Raw genomic sequence first — 22503 nt, forward strand, 5'->3', positions numbered from 1 at the left:
TTGTCTTAGTTTTCATCTTTTTTCCTCCTGTCTCTTTCTTTCTATTGCTTCCTCTTGTGCAGAAGGTAAGTTTACCTATAGGTATATGTATTTTTAAAAAATTACTATTAATAGATGTTGTAGTCAGAATTTTTGCTTAATTTTCTTTTCCCGCCTTATTTAAGATCATTGGGATATAGTTTTTTAAATGTGACTTGCTCGAATATGTAAAATGATTTTTTCATAAATTAACTTTTGATTTTGAATATATGTTTTTTGTTAATAGTTTACAAGATGAATGTTTGAATTCTGTTAATATATTTTATCTTCAGGTTTGTCAGCATCCAAACTCCCGAATGAGAGAATGGGGAGCAGAAGCCTTAACTTCACTTATTAAAGCAGGATTAACATTTAACCATGATCCTCCACTTTCACAAAATCAGGTAATTTGGGGAGACAATATAAAGGATGACCTTATTCCAGTTGCAACTATTTTATCAATTCAGAAAATAGATAAAATTCAAGATAAGAAATCCTGCTTTTTGAATACTTTATGTGGTATGTGTAGTAGAGATTTTTTTAATGATAGCCTCAAAACACTATAAGATATTAAAGGGCTATCTGAATTATAAAATGTTTATCTTATATTAATTAGTATTTTATTATAGTTTTGTAGTAGGTTTTTTTTTTTTTTTAGCGAGGCAATTGGGGTTAAATGACTTGCCCAGGGTCACTCAGGTAATAAGTGTTAAGTGTTTGAGGCCAGATTTGAACTCAGGTACTCCTGACTCCAGGGCCAGTGCTCTATACACTGCACGACCTAGCTGCCCCTGTAGTAGGTTTTAAACGATGTTTATCATTCTTATGCTTTTTAAAGTACGTTTGTGTAAATTACATTGTAGACGCCAAAGATAGTTATGACGCAGAGCTTGCTATTTCATGGGGGAGGGAGGAAAGAGATGTACAAAAATTACCATAATACAATATAAGGATGCCAAGTGCAAAGGAAAGGTCTTAAGGCAGATACATCATTAGTGATCTGTATATGGTAGTTTTCTCTAAATTATTGACCAGAATGCTCTCTGTGACCCAGACATTCTGGATCAAGGGAATCTATTGTTATTCCTATACTTTACTGCTTTATATAAATATGTGTGGATTTGTTCTTCTTGGTGTTTTTTGTTTTTTGTTTTAGTGAGGCAATTGGGGTTAAATGACTTGCCCAGGGTCACACAGCTAGTAAGTGTTAAGTGTCTGAGGCCGGATTTGAACTCAGGTACTCCTGACTCCAGGGCCGGTGCTCTATCCACTGCGCCACCTAGCTGCCCCGCGTTCTTCTTGTTTTTAATATCCATTTACCATGTTAGTCTGGTGGTTTTTTCCATATATTTAAAATAATATTTCTTTGGTTTCTTTTACTAATTTTTTTTCCCTTTTAGAGGTTACAGTTGCTTTTATTGAACCCCTTGAAGGAGTTATCCAGTATTATCCACCCTGACATAAGACTCAAGCAATTGGAATGTGTATTACAGATTTTGCAGAGTCAGGGAGACAGTCTTGGGCCTGGATGGCCATTAGTACTTGGGGTTATGGGAGCAATCAGAAACGATCAAGGGTAAGTAGTTGACATAAAGCATCTAAAAGTTGATATAAATTAGGTATAAATATACTAATAGTGTTAACTTTTTGTTTGTTTTGTTTTGTTTTGTTTTATGGGGCAGTGGGGGTTAAGTGACTTGCCCTAGTGTTAAAAATGTTTTACTTGCTTGTACTCGATTGAAGTAGATTTTGTTGTCAAGACCAAGGTTTATTTTCCTAGTGCATGATGGTCATTTTTACGTGGATTAGGAAAGATGGAGTCTGGAACTTTACTTAAATTAGGCATTTCCTGTCTTGTTCTCTCCTTTCACTAAATGGACTTCCTTACTTTCCCTTTGTTTGAAGGGGGAAACAGGTCTTTACTTCTTTCACCCTGCCTTATCTTCACATTACTTTTTTTCTTAGTACTTCTTATTTGTAAATTAATTTTACCCATAATACAGTTTTTTTGTTTGTTTTTTTAGTGAGGCAGTTGGGGTTAAGTGACTTGCCCAGGGTCACACACCTAGTAAGTATTAAGTGTCTGAGGTCAGATGTGAACTCCAGTACTCCTGTCTCCAGGACCGGTGCTCTATCCACTGGGCCACCTAGCTGCCCCCATAATAGAGTTTGATGAACATATATTCCACAGGACATCCAAATTATGTTATAATGAAATTTTGCCTAAATGAACATTATGCAAAAATCATGACCAGAAATTCCCAATAGAACGTAAAATCCTTAAAGATGGGGACCATTTTTCATTTATTCCTTGTGTTCCCTGTGCCTCCTAGTGACTTGCAACATGGTAGGTACTTAATGAATTTAATCATATTTCCAATCTGTAGAACCTGTATATGAAACTGATTAGAGGTCTTTGCTCCCCCTTAGCAAATCATCAAGTAAAAAAAGTGAACTTTTCCACAAATTAGTAAGTGAAAAGTGAAGCCTTTGGTGAACAAGGGATTGACTGAGCACTAGACCTTTACCTCTTTCTTTCTCATAGCACCTTGATCTCTTTTTTTGTGTCAGTTTTGGTGGCATTTAGAATGTTTACCAGGCTGGGCTGAAAAATATTTTCCCCATTTATTTGAGCAAAGCTAACACCAATGACTTTCACTCCACCTCAACCATGGATAGGGATGGTCATATCCTTGATCTTATCACATATAAATGTTCTACATCCACTATCCATAACTCTAAAATTCCTATATCCAGTAGTGTGCTGGTAAATAATTAACAGCTGGCTTTCATAAAGGGAAAAAAAGGTACCCACAGCACACTTTTAAGTTTGATCTTTATAACATTTTCTCCATTTCTTTCTTAAATCTTGGCAATCAACATAACAATAAATCATACCCCAATTTGTAATATCTTTTTGTTTCTGAAGTATAAAATGATTGGTTCTTTTGAGTTAGTCAGAGCTAGGTCTGGCACATCCCTGTTTAATATCTGACTGTAATCTTTCAGGGTTTCCTTTCCTTACCATGGTGCCGTGTCACTCTACCAATCCCTGCTTTATTAGGCCATCATTCTACTCTGGCCCTACTAACTTCCCTTTAAAACGTCATCTTCATGGGGGGGCAGCTAGATGGCACAGTGGTTAAAGCACCAGCCCTGGATTCAGGAGTACTTGAGTTGAAATCTGGCCTCAGACACTTGACACTTACTAGCTGTGTGACCCTGGGCAAGTCACTTAACCCCCATCGCCTGCAAAAAACAACAAAACTTTATCTTCAGTCACTTAGTCCAGTTTTTCAGTATTTTTGGACATTAAATACTTGGCCCATTGTCTAGTTGTTGTTCATACCTTTCTAAATCTTATCTGACTTCTTTCCTGCATTCCTGCCACTCAGTGCAGCATAGAAAAAAGTCATACAATCAAGTTGGCCAAGTCCACTGCAGATCTAATACTCAGTCTCAACTGCCCCTCACTATTGCGTGCTAATCCCTTTACTCTCTCTCTCTCTCTCTCTCTCTCTCCTACACACACACACCCTGTTATAAATTTCAAAACAACTACACCTCCAGCTACCTCTGCCTCTAAATAGAGAACTTCACTTCATGCTTGCACTGAAAGAAACTGACACCATCCCTTGTGAGGATCCTCTCTTCCCTGGTTGCACTCTTCAGAATACCTTAGTATCATTCATTCATCAATTTCTCCTCTTTTGCTGGATTCAGGAAGAGTGACCAAACTCCTCACTTTGCCAACAGTAACTCCTCTGCTTTTGCTCTTGGCTTTATCTTGTTATTCATTGGACGTTGTTAAATAAAAGCTCCATGGTGTCAGTTATTAAGCAGTCTGATAATTATGAAACAGTGTAATGATAAGCTTATTTTGTGATGAACGCAGCCAGCTATGGTAGTTTAGATTACCACAGAGTTTAGAGATGTGATGCTAAAACTGTCCTTGGTGAGTCAGGAGTCTATACACATATAACATTATTAAGAAATTTTTAAAAAGAATTTACTAAAAATATTTTGGAAGTCAGTGATTTCATCTATCCTTTGTTATTACTAATAAAGGCTCCACCCCTCCCCCTTCATTCTTTCCTCCCCAAAATGCCACCTATTTTCTGTATTTAGGAATGTTGTAACTTCCTTCAGCTTGATCATAGGGTTTCATAGTACAGTGGAGGTTTTAACATGTAGTATGGAATTACCTTAAGATAATTAGGGCCTTTTTTCTTTTCTTTTCTTTTCTTTTCTTTTCTTTTCTTTTCTTTTCTTTTCTTTTCTTTTCTCTTCTCTTCTTTTCTCTTCTTTTCTCTTCTTTTCTCTTCTTTTCTCTTCTTTTCTCTTCTTTTCTCTTCTTTTCTCTTCTTTTCTCTTCTTTTCTCTTCTTTTCTTTTCTTTTCTTTTCTTTTCTTTTCTTTTCTTTTCTTTTCTTTTCTTTTCTTTTCTTTTCTTTTCTTTTCTTTTCTTTTCTTTTCTTTTCTTTTTTTGCAGGGCAATGGGGGTTAAGTGACTTGCCCAGGGTCACACAGCTAGTAAGTGTCAAGTGTATGAGGCTGGATTTGAACTCAGGTACTCCTGAATCCAGGGCCGGTGCTTTATCCACTGTGCCACCTAGCTGCGCCCAGGGCCTTATTTCTTACTGATCTGTAGTATACTTTGCAAAATTGTAAGGTGTTTAGAGAACTGATGGAAACAAAAGCAAATTAAACTATCTATTATCTGAAATCTTTGTAAAAAAATATTGAAGCATCATTATACTTATTTGTAAGATCTTGAATATTGTATAGGGAATATATTTTGGAGGAAAATTTATGTGGTAAGAATGGTTTCACTGTAATTTGTTTTATTGTAAAATGTAGGTATTTTCATGATACCACATTTCTTTGCAATGTTAGAGTCATGAAATTAGTGATTAGTAATATTGTAAAATGTGCCAACTTGTACCTACAGATCTATATTTCTTAACTTTTCATATTCCCAGAGAGTCTTTAATAAGAACTGCATTCCAGTGTCTTCAGTTGGTTGTGACAGATTTTCTACCAACAATGCCTTGCACCTGCCTACAGATAGTTGTAGATGTTGCAGGTAGCTTTGGACTTCATAATCAAGAGCTTAATATTAGCTTAACATCAATAGGCTTACTGGTAAGTCTCTTGCTGCTTTCCTTAAAGCAATTATTTCCTTTAAGTAGTCCTTAAAGAAGTTATTCATTATTATAAATCATTCCTAAAAAACTGTCCAGTGGAGAAAGCTTTAGATATAGGGTTAGAAAATTAACCTAATTCCTTATTTGTAGATGAGGAAACTGATACCTATATAGAAATTAAGTGATTTACCTTAGGCCACAAAGACAGCAGAATCAAAATTTAAACGAAGGTCCTTTCACTCTAAATGCATCTTTCTTGCTGTTGCATCCCTCTCTCCTTGAGTGACCTGTCTATTCCTTCTTTTTACTACATGATTGGTTTATGTCTTTCACTTGTTATATACATAGCCTTAATGAATAACTTTAATTCTATTTCTTGTATAATCAGTATTATTAAAAAGCTGCATCCTACTTAATTTCACAACCCACATTTCCATTGCTTTTTTGTGTATTTAAGTACTTACAAATTTTTCAAGATAGTAGTATTCCCTGTTTCAAAACCTTATGAGATCTCCAGTAGAATATTGGTATTAAGGAGATTGACTTTTGTGCCTTCACTTAGTTTGGTATGTTTGAAAACACACTATAATTTCCCAAATTCTGTCTAGCAGAATCTTTTGTTCCTACTCAATTTGGGGCCCACCTCACTGACCATTTGCTGTTCTGGTCTAATATAAATCTTTAAGTAGGTAATTGTCCTTCCATTTATATGTAAAATCATAGTTTAAACTGCAAAAATCTACTGAATTGGAAATCAGTTACACCTGAATATTAAAAGAATTTTCTCAGCGTGTATGTTTCATCAGTTTATAATTAGCATGTTCTAGGGTTTGGCTTCAGTGCCATCTCTCATACCCTCTTTAAGATAAACATTTCTAAAATAGTTTTGTTACTTTCTAAAGATTCTCTGCTTCAAATAATACAGCCTAACTACATACTAATGACCTGAGTTGTTTTATTTGTAAATTAATGAAGTTATTTTTTTCTACTTTATTTCATAGTGGAACATTTCAGATTATTTTTTCCAAAGAGGTGAAACTATTGAAAAGGAATTGAACAGAGAAGAGGCAGCACAGCAGAAGCAAGCGGAAGAGAAAGGAGTAGTTTTAAACCGTCCCTTCCACCCTGCACCTCCATTTGACTGTTTGTGGTTGTGTCTTTATGCCAAACTTGGTGAACTCTGTGTGGATCCACGACCTGCTGTCAGGAAAAGTGCAGGGCAAACTCTCTTTTCTACCATTGGGGCACATGGAACCTTATTGCAACATTCAACATGGCACACTGTTATATGGAAGGTATTCTAAAGGAGCTGGGGGTTTGGAGTTCCTATGGGAGAGGATTTTTTTGTGATACTAATTTAAAGTATTTTAAAGTAATAGAATTTTCCCATTCCCTGTTCATAATGAAAAAACAACCTTAATTTTTACTTTTTTTAAGGAGAGCAATATAAAACAGTCATCCATTAAAAAAATTAAGAAAGTAAAAACACAATGGTACTCACCACTACCCCTCCCATGAGAATGTAAGTTCCTTAAGGGCAAGGACTATTCATAGGTTCATAGATCTTGAGCTATACAAAATTATCTAGTCTGATCCCCTCATTTTACAAATGAGGAAACTGAGAATCAGAGAACTTTGAGCCCACTATATGTGCAAAGTTGCATCAAGTAAGGAGCAAGCCCAGGATTTGAACTCTCCTTCTATACTTCCAATTTCATCCCTCTCTCCACTGTGCCACCCTGTTTTTCATTTTGTTTTAATATTCTTGTATCTAAGATGTTGCCTTGCATATAATAGATGTTAAGTTCTTGGTTTGAACCCAATTAATACAACAAATAAAAACATATACAAATATGTGTGTATATGTGTATGTCTGTGTGTGTATATATACACATGTACATACATATGAATCCCCAAATTAACAGATTATTCTCTAAAACATTTTAGCTTAATAAAACATTTTCCCATGTAAAAATTGTTTAATAGGTAATAGTTTCTCAGGCGAGCACACAGAAGTATGCTTAACAGGGAATATATTTGAATTGTTATGCTAAAAAAAACCTTAATCATCACTTTAACAATGTTTCCATAGAAAGTTATGTTCAAAATGTCAATTTTGGACTTCAGGAATAAATATTTTCTGTCTCCCAACCCCATATTTCCTAGTAGAGTCAAGATTAAATAGTCAAGGCTGAAGATCTTGCCCTTGAGAATAAATGCTATTGGTAAAGGAGTGGTATTGAGGGAAGAACAAGCGCAAGGGAATACCCTCTTATCCAAGTCCCCTCTCTCTCACTGGACCTGGCTGGAGCAAGATGAGAAGGTAGGATTTGAAGGTCCAGCTCTAGGCAATGTCTGTGGAAGGGAAGGAGAGAGAGGGGACAATGAAAATTCCAAGGGCACCATCTAGAGGGAAGGGACTAGTTCTTGTAATTCTCCCTAATTTCTTTTCAGTTTATTAACTTCCTGTTTGAACAAGCAGAACATATTACATTTTCACTTTACAGATTAAAAGTTTGTTTTCATGACAGAACTATTTTATTTAATAGACTTTTAGAATACACAAGTTAAAGATTTTTAAAGTCATATGGTATTTTAACAGCTACTGTTTGGAACTTGACTCATAAATTAGAAAAAATTAAGCTGATGGCAAGTTTTGGTCTATAGGCTAGAGTTCCCTGTCCTTCAATTCCATAAGAGGAAATTTCTTTGGGGAAATCCACATCGTGGAATTATACCTAATTCCTTTTACTTGGAATGAGAAATTACCTCAAGGTTATTTTTTCCAGAGTATGAGTATATGGAAGACCAGAAATATGGAAATAGACTACCTCTCAGGGTTATTTTGAGGAAAGATCACAAAGTAAGCTATTAATTTATGATATGAACCAATTTTGGCCATGGATGGGATGATGCCTTTCCTGTGGCATTTCTTCAGTTACCTTCACAATCATTTATAATTGATACATAACATGTCATTTGTATAAAATGTAGGTTCTCTTTCATCTACTGGATCGAGTTCGAGAAGCTTCTACCACAGCTGACAAAGAAAAGATTGAGTCAGGCGGTGGCAACATACTCATTCATCATTCAAGAGACACAGCAGAGAAACAGTGGGCTGAGACATGGGTATTAACATTGGCTGGAGTTGCAAGAATCTTCAATACAAGAAGATACTTATTGCAACCTCTAGGTATGTTATTCTAAAATTTGAGAACTATTGATTGCATTTAACAATGAGCACATTAAACCAAACCATGGAACTTTTTGCTTAACTTTTAAAGTTAGAATCACATGGGACATTATTTTAAGAATACTTATTCATAATATTTATGTTTTGAAGGTCTTGTGCAGCATAGTATATTAAGTGCAAATAAAACAAGGACAAGTCATTATGTTATTTAATAAATTAATGCCTTCTATGAGATTGTGGGTGTTTAGCTCATTCATTCAGCAGGTATTTATTTTGCACGTACCATGTGCAAAGTACTGGAATTACCAAGACAAAAATGAAATAGCCCCTCTCCTTAAGGAGCTTTTGTTATTTGGGGGTGAGAGGGGGAAATAGTGTGTATAAAAAAAATTTTTTTTTTATTAATTTTTTTTTGTGTGGGGCAATGCGGGTTAAGTGACTTGCCCAGGGTCACACAGCTAGTAAGTGTCAAGTGTCTGAGGCCGGATTTGAACTCAGGAACTCCTGAATCCAGGGCCAGTGCTTTATCCACTGCACCACCTAGCTGCCCCTTATAAAAAATAAAATACAAAATATATGCAGAGTAATTTCATGGGGAGGACAGTAGCAACTGGAAGGTCATCATAGGTTTCCTGTAGGAGGTAGTACTTATTTTTCTTTTATTTTTGAATATTTTTTCCTCCAATTACATGTAAAACAATTTTTAACTTTTTTTTTTTAAAGTTTTAAGTTCTAAATTCCATCCTTCCCTCCCTCATCCCTCTTCCCCCTCCTCTGGATGGTAAGCAGCTTGATATAGGTTATATATGTATACTCGTGTAAAATGTATATATGTATGTTTACTCGTGTAAAACATTTCCATATTTATTAAATTTGTACAAGAAGACTCAGATTTTTTTTTTCCTGTTTAGAATTTTATTTTCCACATTACATGTAAAAACAAATTTTGACATCAATTTTTTTTGGGGGGGGTGAGGCAATTGGAGTTAAGTGACTTGCCCAGGGTCACAGAGCTAGTAAGTGCTAAGTGTCTGAGGCTGGATTTGAACTCAGGTCCTCCTGAATCCAGGGCCAATGCTTTATCCACTGCACTACCCAGCTGCCCCTTGAACTGAGTTTTGAAGGAACCTGGGATTCTACAAGGTGGAGGTGAGGAGGGAGGACATTTTATGCAGGAGTGGACAACCTCATGCAAAGGAATAGGATGGGAAAAAAATGATACGTATAAGGAAGAGCAGGAAAGCCAGTTTGGCTAGAACATAGAGTAATAAACAATAAGCCTGAAAAAGCAGATTGGAGCAATTTTACTCCCATATGCCATGGTCTGGTTGGTTCTTGGCATCCAGGGAGTCTTAGTGTCTGTGTTGGAGTCTCATGCTGTGGATAATTCCCTCTCCCCTACTACTTTACTCCACTCTAACTTCAGGGTTAGCAGAGCCCTATTGGTTAGTAGATCCTTTCTATTGGATCAGTTTAGAAATCTTTCCTCATTCAACATCAACTGCAAAATGTTTCTTTTTTTGTGTTGCATATGAATAACTTCCACAGACTTTTACCATGGAAATTAGAGTTCTGAATTTCTTTCTAGAGAAACCTTCCTAGATCACAGTTTTTCATATCTTCCAGATATGCCTACTGGGGTTTCTATGTAAAATGTTACTGCTAATATTGGAATGAATGTCATGCATTCAATAATGGTGTCTTGAAGGATTCCATACCACTAGTTTCTCATTCTTCTGACATGTGTAGTTAAGTCTGTGGAAAATGCTGCTTATCCCAAAATAAAAGTACCGGCAGCTTTCTAAAGTTCAGTAAGAGAGGCTAGTTTGTACATTCTTACCATAATCCATTAGCTTCTAGTGACCTTATGATCAGTATCAATAAGGCTGAAGTTATGAATTCTGTATTTACAAAGTAAACAAGAAATCAGCATTTTAAGCAATAGACAGGGCTAAGAGATTTACTCTCCACAAAGACCTTACCAAGGAAGAAACCAAGGACTATCGTGTGGCAATGGCAGACCATAAAATAAAATGACAAAATGACAAAAGAAGATAGACTATTTCAGGCCATTCCATTTCAAGTAGCACACTCCATTCTTTTCTCATGTAAAATCTCAGGAGCTGGTTTATTGATGGATCTTCTACTTCCTAACCTGACCCAAATGTCAGCAGCATGGATTCAGAAATGGAGATAGGGACAGAAACTCACCTGAAAAATGGGAGTTTTTTGGATCAAGAATTCTACAGGAAAAAAAAAAAAAGAATTCTACAGAAATGAAGTGGTGTCAGTTCCCCATCTCAGACCAATTGCAGAGGTCCCAGTAACTTCCAAACAGTCAAAAATGGACCTTCTATTGATGGAAAGGAAGAAATAACCCCTAAAGCCCCTTTTTTTGTATGAAAAAAATACTCTGCATGGGACCTATAGTTGTGTAGGAGGTATTTTTTCTAATTCATATTTAACTTGCACTTGAAATGGGAAATATTTCACCCATTTCCAATTCTGCTAAGGCTACATATGTATGGGGAGTAGTCACTGGCTCTTGAAATATTTGTAACAAAATTTGAATAATTTCTCTTTTAAGTAGACCCAAAATTGGTCTTAGCAACCTCTTAAAGTACAATCAACCTCAGCTAAGTATTAATCTATGAAACTATATATTTTTTGCATATTGTTTTCTTGATTCTGCTTACTTCACTTTGCATCAGTTGATGTCTTTCCATGCTTCTGGAAGTAAATAAATAGAATAATTAAACCTAAGAAGACTATTGTATACATGTATCTCTCTCCCCCCCCTTCCCCCCCAAAAAAAAAGTAGGTTGGTTGGAGCCAAATTGTAAAGAGCTCCAAAAGCCAAGTAATAGTTTATATTTACCCCCGGAAACAAAATGAATACACAGGACTTTTTTGCCCAGAAAGTGACATGATTAAACCTTTACCTTAATAATATCAGTTTGGCAGTTGTGTGGAAGAAAAATTGGAGAGGGTAGAGACTGGTGCCTGGGTATCTCTTTAGGAGGCTATTTCAGTAATCCAGACATTAGTTGATTAGGCACTAAACTAGGATAGTGGTTGTACTCATGGAAAGATGCTGGGATATATTGTTGAGGTCGAATCACTGAGACTGGTCCCTTTCTGTCATGTTAACCTCTCTTTTCAGAACACATGGTTCACTTTCATGCATGGTGCCCTCCAAATTGTTGTGTTTTTTTATACACAGCATTCTGTTTTCAGCCTTTACTTTTGCATGGCCTGTCCCATATACCTATCTTACTTATCATGGTCTTATGCCTCTTGGAATCCCTAGCTCCCATTAAAGCTCAGCTCAAGTATCACTTCCTTCAACAGCTCTTTCCTTATTCCCTCACTTGTTATTGTATTCCCATCACTATGTGTTGTTTTGGTATGTGTACTATATTTATCTATAATCATATTATCCTCATAGTATAGTGCTTAACCTTTATTGTGTCATGAAACAATTTGGCAGTCTGGTGAAATCTGTGGAACCCTTCTCAGAATAATGCTTTAAAATGAAAAAAACAACAAAAAACCAACCACACTTTAGGATTAAAAAGGAAACCAATTACATTGAAATATAGTTATCAAAGTATATTTTTTAAAACAAGTTAATATAAAGCTCAAATTAATAACCCCTTTCTGCCCTAGTAGACTGTAAACTCCTTAAAGGCAGAGACCCAGTGCTATGTCTTTGCTGTGTCTAGTATGTAGACAATGCTTAATAAATAATTATTTTGATTGATGGTAACAGAAGGAGGACGATGACCTTTAGGTTGGAAACTCCTTTTTATCTTTGGAGAAATGAGAATCTTTAAATGAGTTTTTATTTTTGTTTTTGTTTTTAGTTTTTATTCTTTTATTAGTTTAAGAGAATTGTTAGATGCCATGAGAGAGATTATTTTCTAGTTTTATTTTATTGTAAATTTGGAAGAATTCCATACTCAATGGCCCATTAATTCACTAATTAAGAACAAAGGACCAATGATATCCATGGCTTTGATTGCACTCTAAGCCAATTAGCTTTGCTGTATTCTGTGGTAACAGACAGCACCCTTAACCATATCTGGTCATTAGACAAATGCTTAGTTCACAAGGGAAATGATCCTTCAGTAAGGTTCACCTTTGATCATTGCATCAAGGTGACTTGGGTTCTTGAAAGCTAAGCAGCACAGCATAATTCCTGGTATGCCTTATCAAATGAGCAAAGCTTCAGATGCTTATTTAGTAATGATGGACTACATGAGTCCTTTCCAAGCACCAACCTAGCAAAGTTCAGATGGGCCACATGGTGATGACGTTTTTGGCCATAGAACCTTTTGAAAAGTGATTATGAAGTTGTTGGGTTTTCATCCAGTCAGTGGAACTCACATTAATGGCAAAATCTTGGATTATTAATAAAATAGATTGGTGTACTTTTCATGCTTCTTTGCATTTTGTTCCTTGTTGATAGCAAATGATTAAAAGTTCAAAGCTGATAATGAAAAATACAATGGAATTCTAACTAAAACCTAAGTATAATTTTCTAATAATTTTTTCCTTACATTAAAAAAATTCCTACTGTATTTTCATCACTTCCCAGAGAGCTATTCCTTTTACTAATAATTTTTGTATAAAAGAACAAAAAATTTCTAAGTTCTGTAAAACTAACCAACATATCAAAAAAGTTCAATGGAATACACAATGTTCCACTTTCATGGGCATCTCTCTGCATAGTGGAAAAGTTGTCTTACCATATCTTTTTAGAACCAAAATTGATCATTATAAGTTTCCAACATTTAGATTAAAAATATTTTGTTGTTTTTCTTTCCATTAACATTGTTGTAGCCTTTGTGCATGTTGTTTTCTTGATTCTGCTTACTTCACTTTGCATCAGTTGATGTCTTTCCATGCTTCTGTCTTTTTCATTTTCGTCTTTTTTTTTTTTTTAAGTGAGGCAATTGGGGTTAAGTGACTTGCCCAGGGTCACGCAGCTAGTAAGTGTTAAGTGTCTGAGGCCAGATTTGAACTCAGGTCCTCCTGACTCCAGAGCCAGTGCTCTATCCACTGCGCCACCTAGCCGCCCTTATTTTTTAACATCATAATATTCCATTGTGTTCATGCTCCACAAATTGCTTCAACATTCTCTAGTCAATAGTTATCTACTTTGTTTCTGAAAGTAATTTTAAAAAGAAATTAATAGTGTCTTATTGTATTACATGTGTTAATCAACTTTTAACCAATTTTTTCCCTCCTTTTCTTTATAGGAGATTTTCCTAAAGCTTGGGATGTTCTTCTTGATCATATACAATCAGCTGCACTCAGCAAAAATAATGAAGTTTCTTTGGCTGCTCTGAAAAGTTTCCAGGAAATTTTGCAAATTGTTTCCCCTATGAGAGACTCTGACAAACCTGAGACACCACCAGCAGTTAATGTACCTGTGCCTGTCCTTATAGGACCAATGTCTACTCCTGGTCTGAGTAGGCCATTTATGAGAACAGATTCCATTGGAGAAAGACTTGCACGATACCCTGGTTCTGAGCCATCTATAGTTACAGATGAAATTGAAGATTTGAATCTCTGGTGGGCTGCGTGGAATACCTGGTATAGGATTGGATCAGAAAGTACTAAGCCACCTCTTACTTGTGATAAACTAACTTTCATTCCCAGCCAGCCTTTTCTTACAGCTTTAATTCAGATATTTCCAGCTCTCTACCAACATATAAAAACTGGTTTCAGCATGGATGATCTTCAAAAGTTGGGTATCATCTTACACAGTGCGGTCTCTGTCCCCATCAGTTCAGATGCCTCACCTTTCATCCTTCCGTCATACACTGAAGCAGTTTTGACAAGTTTACAGGAAGCAGTGCTTACAGCTCTAGATGTTCTCCAAAAGGTAACAGTTTTTTATGCCTTCTAAACAGTAATGCAGATTATTCTGTGGTATTGTATACTCATCATACATAATTTAAGGAAGAAGTCATTCTTAAAAATACTTCTTGAAAACCAGTTTTGTCCATAATTATCTAAGATACACAAAGTACTTTGAGCTTTCTTAGAAAAATTTCTTTCTTCTTATTCAGTTCTAGAAGTCTGTCACAGTTACCACATTTCAGAGGTAGGAGAGGAATGAAATTTTGTGGCCACCTAAGATAAGAGGCACAAAAAAAATGTATGATTCTCCAACCTAAACAGTGGCAAAATAATTATTTCCATACAACTTGTTCTGTAGCTCAGAACTGACACAACTGGAGGCTCAATAAACATTGTTATATCCCTGAACTTTGCAGGGAACAAATAAGATTGCCTATAGCTAGCAGTTAACAGGCTGTTATAGGTGGTGGGGTAGGTGTTTGATTTTTACAGGTTTCTTCGGCCTATCCCAGTCTTTCTTCATGTTTGTTGCTTGACATTATGCCAAGACATTTTGGCATTCATTTTAAGCTTTGTTTTTTTGTATAACTATCATATTTTCATGTGCATAGAATTCTATGAATTTTAAATCTGCTCTTAAAAATGCTTAATAACTTAAGAGACAAAAAGCCCTGTGGCAATTCCAAGTTACTCTTTATCTTATTGAAAAGCTTTTAATACTAAATGTAAACATTTGAAAATATACGATTTACAAATTGTCTATTTGCCTTTCCTATAAAGTAAAATTTGACTAAGAAATTAATTTTACCCAGTGATTTCCTTTTTTAAAATCATATATGAAAATGGTACCAGATGTATTTTTAACTATCAGCAAGCATTTATTAAGCACCTACAATGTGTCTAGCCTCGTGATATGTTTATTAGTTCAATATTCAAGTTATACTTTCATATTAAAAAAAAAAGATTGCTATAACAGAAGGAATGTCATGAATTAGATGCCATTTTAAAAACTATTAAAATAAAACTAAGGGCAGCTAGGTGGCACAGTGGATAGAGCACCGGCCCTGGAGTCAGGAGGACCTGAGTTCAAATCCGGCCTTAGACCCTTGACACTTACTGGCTATGTGACCCTGGGCGAGTCACTTAACCCCAATTGCCTCACAAAAAACCAAACTATCTTTAATACCTCTGCTGGGGGGGGGGGGGGAATCACAGCCATTTCAGCAACAAAATTTGAAATAAAACTAACAAAAATTTTACAGGACAGTTGTGGCGACACAAACATGTAGTCCCTGCTGTAGGGGACAGATGAGGCTGAGGATCTCTTGACTTGAGTCTTGGACTGCTTTAGTGCTGGAGCCCATTGGGTGTTTGTACTAAGTCCAACACCAATATAGTAAGTCTTGGGAACAGGCTGCTTTAAGGAGAAATCAGAACTGGCCCAGGTCAGAAAACTGGAGCAGGTTAAAAACTTCTGTGCAGATCAGTATTAGGATCTGCTTTGTGAGTTACCATTGAACTTCCAGACGTTGGAAGTCCAGGCCTCCTTCTCTGTCAAAAAACATTTTTTTTTTTTAAAAACAAAGAATACCATTTCTGATGAGATAGCTAAGAAGTACTTGGCTTGAGAACAATAAAATTACGTTAAATTCATCAAGTATTTATTGACTATTTTATGATGTGCTGCACTACACTAAATGACAGCCAGGGAACATTGAAAATTAAGTTTTTAGAGCTGGATGATGTGGAATCTTGTCACAAAGACTTACTAGTTGTTTGACCTTGGGTAAGTCACTTAACCTCTCTGTGCCTACCTCTGAGTCTTCATCTTTAAAATGAAGGTTTTTTACTGGCCTTGAAAAGGTCCTTACAGCTCTAAAGTTATTATCTTATAATGTTTTTCTTGTGAAGTGAATGAATGTCATTTGTATACTGAATTAATTAAAGTTTAAATGTTTTCATATCTTGAAAAATATGAAATTAAACTGATTGAAATGAGAACTGGCTAAATCTGCAAGTATTCACAAATGAATTCAAAAGTGGAGTCATTGTTAGGACACAATTACAGGACTAAAATTTGTAATATTGTACCTCTACCATCTCCTTACTATTGAAATATAGTTTAATGGGGGCAGCTAGATGGCGCAGTGGTTAAAGCACTGGCCCTGGATTCAGGAGTACCTGAGTTCAAATCCAGCCTCAGACACTTAACACTTACTAGCTGTGTGACCCTGGAGCAAGTCACTTAACCCCCATTGCCCCGCAAAAAAAAAAAAAGGAAATATAATTTAATGATGAAAGACATCCATTTTTTATTTACCATGAAGAGTTTTCTGTGTAATGAATGCTCAGATATGGGAGGGTTTTGTGTGTGTGTGTGTGTGTGTGTGTGTTTGTATAATTTAATATTTTTTCTTCAATTAGATGTAGAAACAATTTTAACATTCTTTTCTCATATTTTGAGTTCCAAATTCTTTCTCCCTACTTTCCTGCCGCTGCCCCCCCCCAACAAGGCAAGAATATTGATATATAGGTTATATGTGTATAGTCATGCAAAACACATTTCCATGTAAGTCATGCTGCAAAAGAAAACAAAGACAAAAAAAAAAAACAACAAAAAAACAACCAAGAAAAATAAAGGAAAAGTATCTTTGATCAGCATTCAGGCTCTGGAAGTTCTCTCTCTAGAGATGAATAGTATCTTTCATCATAAGTCCTTCAGAATTGTCTTGGATCGTTGTATTGCTGAGAATAGCTAAGTTATTCATAGTAGAACATCATACAATATTGATCTTACTGTGCACAGTGTTCTCCTGGTTTTGATCATTTCACTTTGCATCATTTCATTTAAGTCTTCCCAGACTTTTCAGAGAGCATCCTGCTCATCATTTGTTAAAGCACAATAGTCCTCCATCACAATCATATACAATAACTTAATTAGCCATTCTCCAATTGATAGACATCCCCTCAATTTTCAATTCTTTGCAACCATAAAAAGAACTGCTATAAATATTTTTGTACACATAGGTTCTTTTCCTTTTTTATTTTTTATCTCTTTGGGATACAGACTTAGTAATGATATTTCTTGGTCAGAGGGTATGCATAGTTTTATAGCCCTTTGGGCATAGTTTCAAATTGCTCTCCAGAATGGTTGAATTAGCAAATAATTTCACCAACAGTACATTAGTATTTTAATTTTCCTACGTTCCCTCCAACATTTGTCATTTTCCTTTTCTGTCATATTAGCCAGTCTGATAGGTGTGTGGTGGTAGGTAGCTCAGAGTTGTTCTAATCAATAATGATTTAGAGCATTTTTTCATATCCCTATAGATAGCTTTGATTACTTTGTCTGGAAACGGCCTTCTCATATCCTTTGACTATTTATCAATTGAGGAATGACTAATTTCTATAAATTTCACTCAGTTTTTATAGGTTTGAGAACTGAAGTCTTTATCATAATAATTTTTTGTAATTTTTTCACAGTAATGATTACCAACTATGTATTTCCTTCCATCCTATCTTCCCTATTTATCCTATTCTCTCTCTCCTTTTACCCTGTCCATTCTCAAGTGTTTTGCTTCTGACTTTTACCTCCCTAAAACTGCCTTTCTGTCTATCAGTCCCACCCCTGTCTCTTATCCCCTTTCCCATCTACTTTCCTGTATGATAAAATAGATTTCTCCACCCAACTGAATGTATATGTTATTCCCCTTTTGAGACAGTTCATATGAGAGTAAGGTTCATATTCTCCCCTCCTGCAATTTTCCCTTCCACTGTAAGGTCTCTTTCGTGCCTCTTTTATGTTAGATGATTTACCCCATTCTAACTCTTTCTTTCTGCTTCTCCCAGTGTATTCTTCTTTCTTACCCCTTAATTTTATGTTTTTAGATAATCATACCATTACATTCAACTCACACCTGTGCTTTCTGTCAATGTATACGCCTAACTGTTTTAATAATGAGGAAGTTTTTAGGATTTACGAGTATCATTTTCCCATGTAGGAAGGTAAACAGTTTAACCTTATTGAATCCCTTGTGATTTCTTTTTCCTGTTTACTTTTTTTCACTTCTTTTGAGTCTTATATTTGAAAGTCAAATTTTTGTATTCAGCTTTGGTTTTTTCATCAGGAATGATTGAAAGTCTTCTGTTTCATTGATTGTCCATTTTTTCCTGGGAAGAATTATACTCAGTTTTGCTGGGTAGGTGATTCTTGGTTGCAATCATAGCACTTTTGCTCTCCAGAACATCATATTCCAGACATTCTGATCCTTTAATGTAGAAACTGCAAAATCTTATATTATCCTCAATGTGCTCTATGATATTTGAATTGTTTCTTTTTGGCTGCTTATAGTATTTTTTCCTTGACCTAGGAGTCCAGAATTTGGCCAGAATGTTACTAGGAGTTTCCATTTTGGGATTATTTTCAGGAATTCTTTCAATTTCTATTTTACCCCCTGGTTCTAGAATATCAGGACAGTTTTCCTTGATAACTTCTTGAAAGATGATGTTTATGTTATTTTTTTTGATCATGGTTTTCAAGTAGTCAAGTAATTCTTAAATTATCTCTCATGGATCTATTTTCCAGTTCACTTGTTTTTCCTGTGAGATATTTCACATTCTCTTCTGCTTTTTCATTCTCTTTGATTCTGTTTTGGTTGTTTCTTGTTGTCTCATAAAGTCATTATCTTTTACTTGACCAATACTGATTTTTAAGGAATTATTATTCTTCAGTGAGCTTTTGTGCTTCCTTTTCCATTTTGCCAATTATACTTTTTAAGGAGTTCTTTCTTCAGTGGATGTTTGTATATCTTTTTCCATTTGGCCAATTCTGCTTTTCAAGGCATTCTTCCCCATTAAATTTTTGTGTCTCTGGGTCTATTCTGTTTTTTAAAGTGTTATTTTCTTTAGTATTATTTTGTGCCTCCTTTACCAATCTGTTGTCTCTTTTTTCATGATTTTTTTCCGTCACTCTTATTTCTCTTCCCAATTTTTCTCTACCTCTCTTACTTGATTTTTAAAATCCTTTTTGAGCTCTTCCATGGCCTGGGTCCAATTTATATTTTTCTTCGAGCCTTTGAATGTAGGAATTTTGACTTTGTTGTCTTCATCCAAGTTTGTGTTTCAGTCTTTCCTGTCATGATGGTAATTTTCTACAGTCAGAATTTTTTTCTGCTGTTGGCTCATTTTCTGGCCTATTTCTTGACTTTTAACTATGCTAAAGTGGGGCTCTGCTTCTGGAGTGGAAGGGGCACTGTCCCAAGCTTTAGGTGTTTTTATGCACCTGTTTTCAGAGGTAATTCTGGGGACCTATAAGTTTTTAGCTCTTCCAAGGTGGTATGATCTAGGACAAGGTATATTTACTATTTTCCTGTACTGTACATCAATCTGTGAGCAGCTCTTTTCTACCCTAGAACTGTGACCAGGGTCCCTTCCCCCCTCAGGCTGCAAGCTTGGGGCTTATCACCCCCTATTCCCTGTCCCCATACCCCTTTACTTGCTCCTGGTTTGCTGGGGCCTGGTTCTACATTGGTGCAACCTGTGCTAGACTGTGCTTCATTCACTTTCATCCTGGTGCAACAGACCTTTCCTGCCAACCTTCTTGTTGTCTTAGGCTAGAAAATTGTTTCACTCCATCTTTTTTGTGGGTTTTGTGGCTTCTTAATTTGTTTAGAGTCATTATAGGTATTTGAAGGGGTTTGGGGGAGAGCTCAGGCAAGTCCCTGCCTTAACTCTTCCATCTTGGCTCTGTCCCCCAAAATGGGGTGTGTGTGTTTAAAGGAATGTAGATAGTACCCTACATATTCTAAAATTCCAAATTTTGTTTTTTCCCCAAAATCCTATTTGGAGATTTAATTACAAGTAAAATGATTGAGGCTTTAGAGTTATGCCCAAGCAGCAATTTCGCTTAGCATCTTATTGTTATTATTTAGTCTGGGTTGATAAATCTACTTGGTAGCATTTCAGATATCTTATTGTCTCTGTATTTTATTTTATTTTAGTACCTCAGAACTGAAATGGCTGAGGAAATGCGGTTATAGTTACATGCTTTTCTTTTTGTTTTTCTTTTCTTTCTTTCTCTCTTTCTTTTTTCTTTCTTTCTTTTTTTTTTTTTTGCAGGGCAATGAGGGTTAAGTGACTTGCCCAGGGTCACACAGAGAGTAAGTGTCAAGTGTCTGAGGCTAGATTTGAACTCAGGTCCTGCTGAATCCAGGGCCAGTGCTTTATCCACTGTGCCACCTAGCTGCCCCTACATGCTTTTCTTATTTGATTACTAGACCCATTTTCAAAAGGCAGCATGGTGAGTGCACAGAGAGTTAATATCAGAACCAGGAACATAGAGTCCTGGCTCTGACACATACAGGCTCTGTGAATATATGCATATATGTGGGATGTGTATATGTGTATTTCTTCTTCTTCATCTTCGTTTTCGTCTTCGTCTTCTTCTTCAGGCAATGGGGGTTAAGTGACTTGCCCAGGGTCACACAGCCAGTAAGTGTGTGTGTTAAGTGTCTGAGGCTGGATTTGAACTCAGGTACTCCTGACTCCAGGGCCAGTGCTCTATCCACTGCGCCACCTAGCTGCCCCTGTGTATTCCTTCTTTAAGCACTATTTCAGTTTCTTGGGAATTATTGTTAAGGTTTTTGTTGTTGTTTTTTGGCTGGGCAGTGAGGGTTACATGACTTGCCCAGGGTCATACAGCTAGTAAGTGTCAAGTGTCTGAGGCCGGTTTTGAACTCAGGTACTCCTGAATCCAGGGCCAGTGCTTTATCCACTGCGTCACCTAGCTGCCCTGGTTTTGTTTTGTTTTTGTTTTTTTTAAGAAAGATCATCAGCAAAAAGATTGTTACTTTTTGAGAAGGAATTCCTACCCTGTCATCTATGAACTTAAAATTTTTTTTATAGTTGTTTTTGATACATATATTTTTATTCTCTCTCTTTTTGGGGGGGGGGAGCAGGACAATGAGGGTTAAGTGACTTCCCCAAGGTTACACAGCTAGTGTCAAGTGTCCGAGGCTGTATTTGAACTCAGGACCTCCTGAATCCAGGGCCAATGCTTTATCCACTGTGCCACCTAGCTGCCCCCCCATACACTTTTTTTTTTTAATTTTCGTGTGCTGCCCTCATGCGCATAGTTTTATAATTGTATCATTGATTTCCTTTGCAATCTTTTCTGAGAAGCAGTTCTTAAGTCTTACCAGACTTACCAGTCCATGACACAGAAAATTAAGAGCTCCTGCTTTAGAGGAAAGTTTAGTCTAAGTTTTTCTTTAAACTGTTCTCATCCTTCCTCTTTTTTTTTTTTAAATTGAGGCAATTGGGGTTAAGGGTTAGGGTTAGGGTTAGGGTTAGGGTTAGGGTTAGGGTTAGGCAATTGGGGTTAAGTGACTTGCCCAGGGTCACACAGCTAGTAAGTGTTACGTGTCTGAGGCCGGATTTGAACTCAGGTACTCCTGACTCCAGGACCAGTGCTCTATCCACTGCGCCACCTAGCTGCCCCTCCTCTTCTTTTATGATATCTAGTGATATGTTGTTTTGCATGGTTAAGTGAAAGGCTGCCTAAGTTATTGAGAAGATACTCAGTTAGGGGACTATGCCTATCCATGAACTCTGGGATAGAGCTTCCTCAGGGAATGCAGACCTTTTTCTGTTTGCATTTAGTTGTTGCTTTTTGTGGTGGTGGAGGGAGGGTATCTAATGAAGACCTTGCCATTGTTACTTTTTCATGTATGACTTTATGGGGGCAGCTAGGTGGCACTCTGGATGGAGCTTTGGGCCTCAAGTGAGGAAGACTTTTATCTTCCTGAGTTCAGATCTGGCCTCAGACACTTAGTAGCTGGCTAACCATGGGGTGAGTCACTTAACCCTGTTTGCCTTAAGTGTAAAATGAGCTGGAGAAGGAAATGGCAAACCACTTCAGTATCTTTGCCAAGAAAATCTCAAATGGGGTTATGGAGAGTCAGACTTGACTGAGAAGACTGAAGAACAAATAGTTGAATGTCTTCATGTGTATTATATTTGTCATGCCAGCTAGATGACAAGTGCTTGTAGGACAACAAGTATGTCTTTATAATTATTTTCTAACTTGCAAAGCACAGTATTTTTTTTTTTTTGTGGGGCAATGGGGGTTGAGTGACTTGCCCAGGGTCACACAGCTAGTAAGTGTCAAGTGTCTGAGGCCGGATTTGAACTCAGGTACTCCTGAATCCAGGGCCGGTGCTTTATCCACTGCACCACCTAGCTGCCCCAAAGCACAGTATTAAACATAAAAGGTGCT

The 22503-nt window shown here is 36.4% G+C and overlaps 1 protein-coding gene across 6 annotated transcripts in view; it reads left to right on the top strand.

Annotated features, from left to right (window-relative positions):
* MON2 (MON2 homolog, regulator of endosome-to-Golgi trafficking) overlaps positions 1–22503 on the top strand; it is a 138180-nt gene that overhangs the window by 61651 nt on the left and 54026 nt on the right. For 4 of the 6 annotated variants that reach the window (XM_043965855.1, XM_043965857.1, XM_043965859.1 and 1 more), the window contains 7 exons: positions 63–65; positions 312–422; positions 1419–1594; positions 5000–5162; positions 6166–6459; positions 8159–8357; positions 13622–14250. In XM_043965855.1, coding sequence (XP_043821790.1) covers positions 63–65; positions 312–422; positions 1419–1594; positions 5000–5162; positions 6166–6459; positions 8159–8357; positions 13622–14250 — 1575 coding nt within the window. The remainder of the gene's footprint in view (positions 1–62; positions 66–311; positions 423–1418; positions 1595–4999; positions 5163–6165; positions 6460–8158; positions 8358–13621; positions 14251–22503) is intronic. The other 2 variants (XM_043965856.1, XM_043965858.1) reach the window with 1 other exon arrangement.

The sequence above is a fragment of the Dromiciops gliroides genome, chromosome 5 (assembly GCF_019393635.1).
Source record: "Dromiciops gliroides isolate mDroGli1 chromosome 5, mDroGli1.pri, whole genome shotgun sequence".
Taxonomy (NCBI): domain Eukaryota; kingdom Metazoa; phylum Chordata; class Mammalia; order Microbiotheria; family Microbiotheriidae; genus Dromiciops; species Dromiciops gliroides.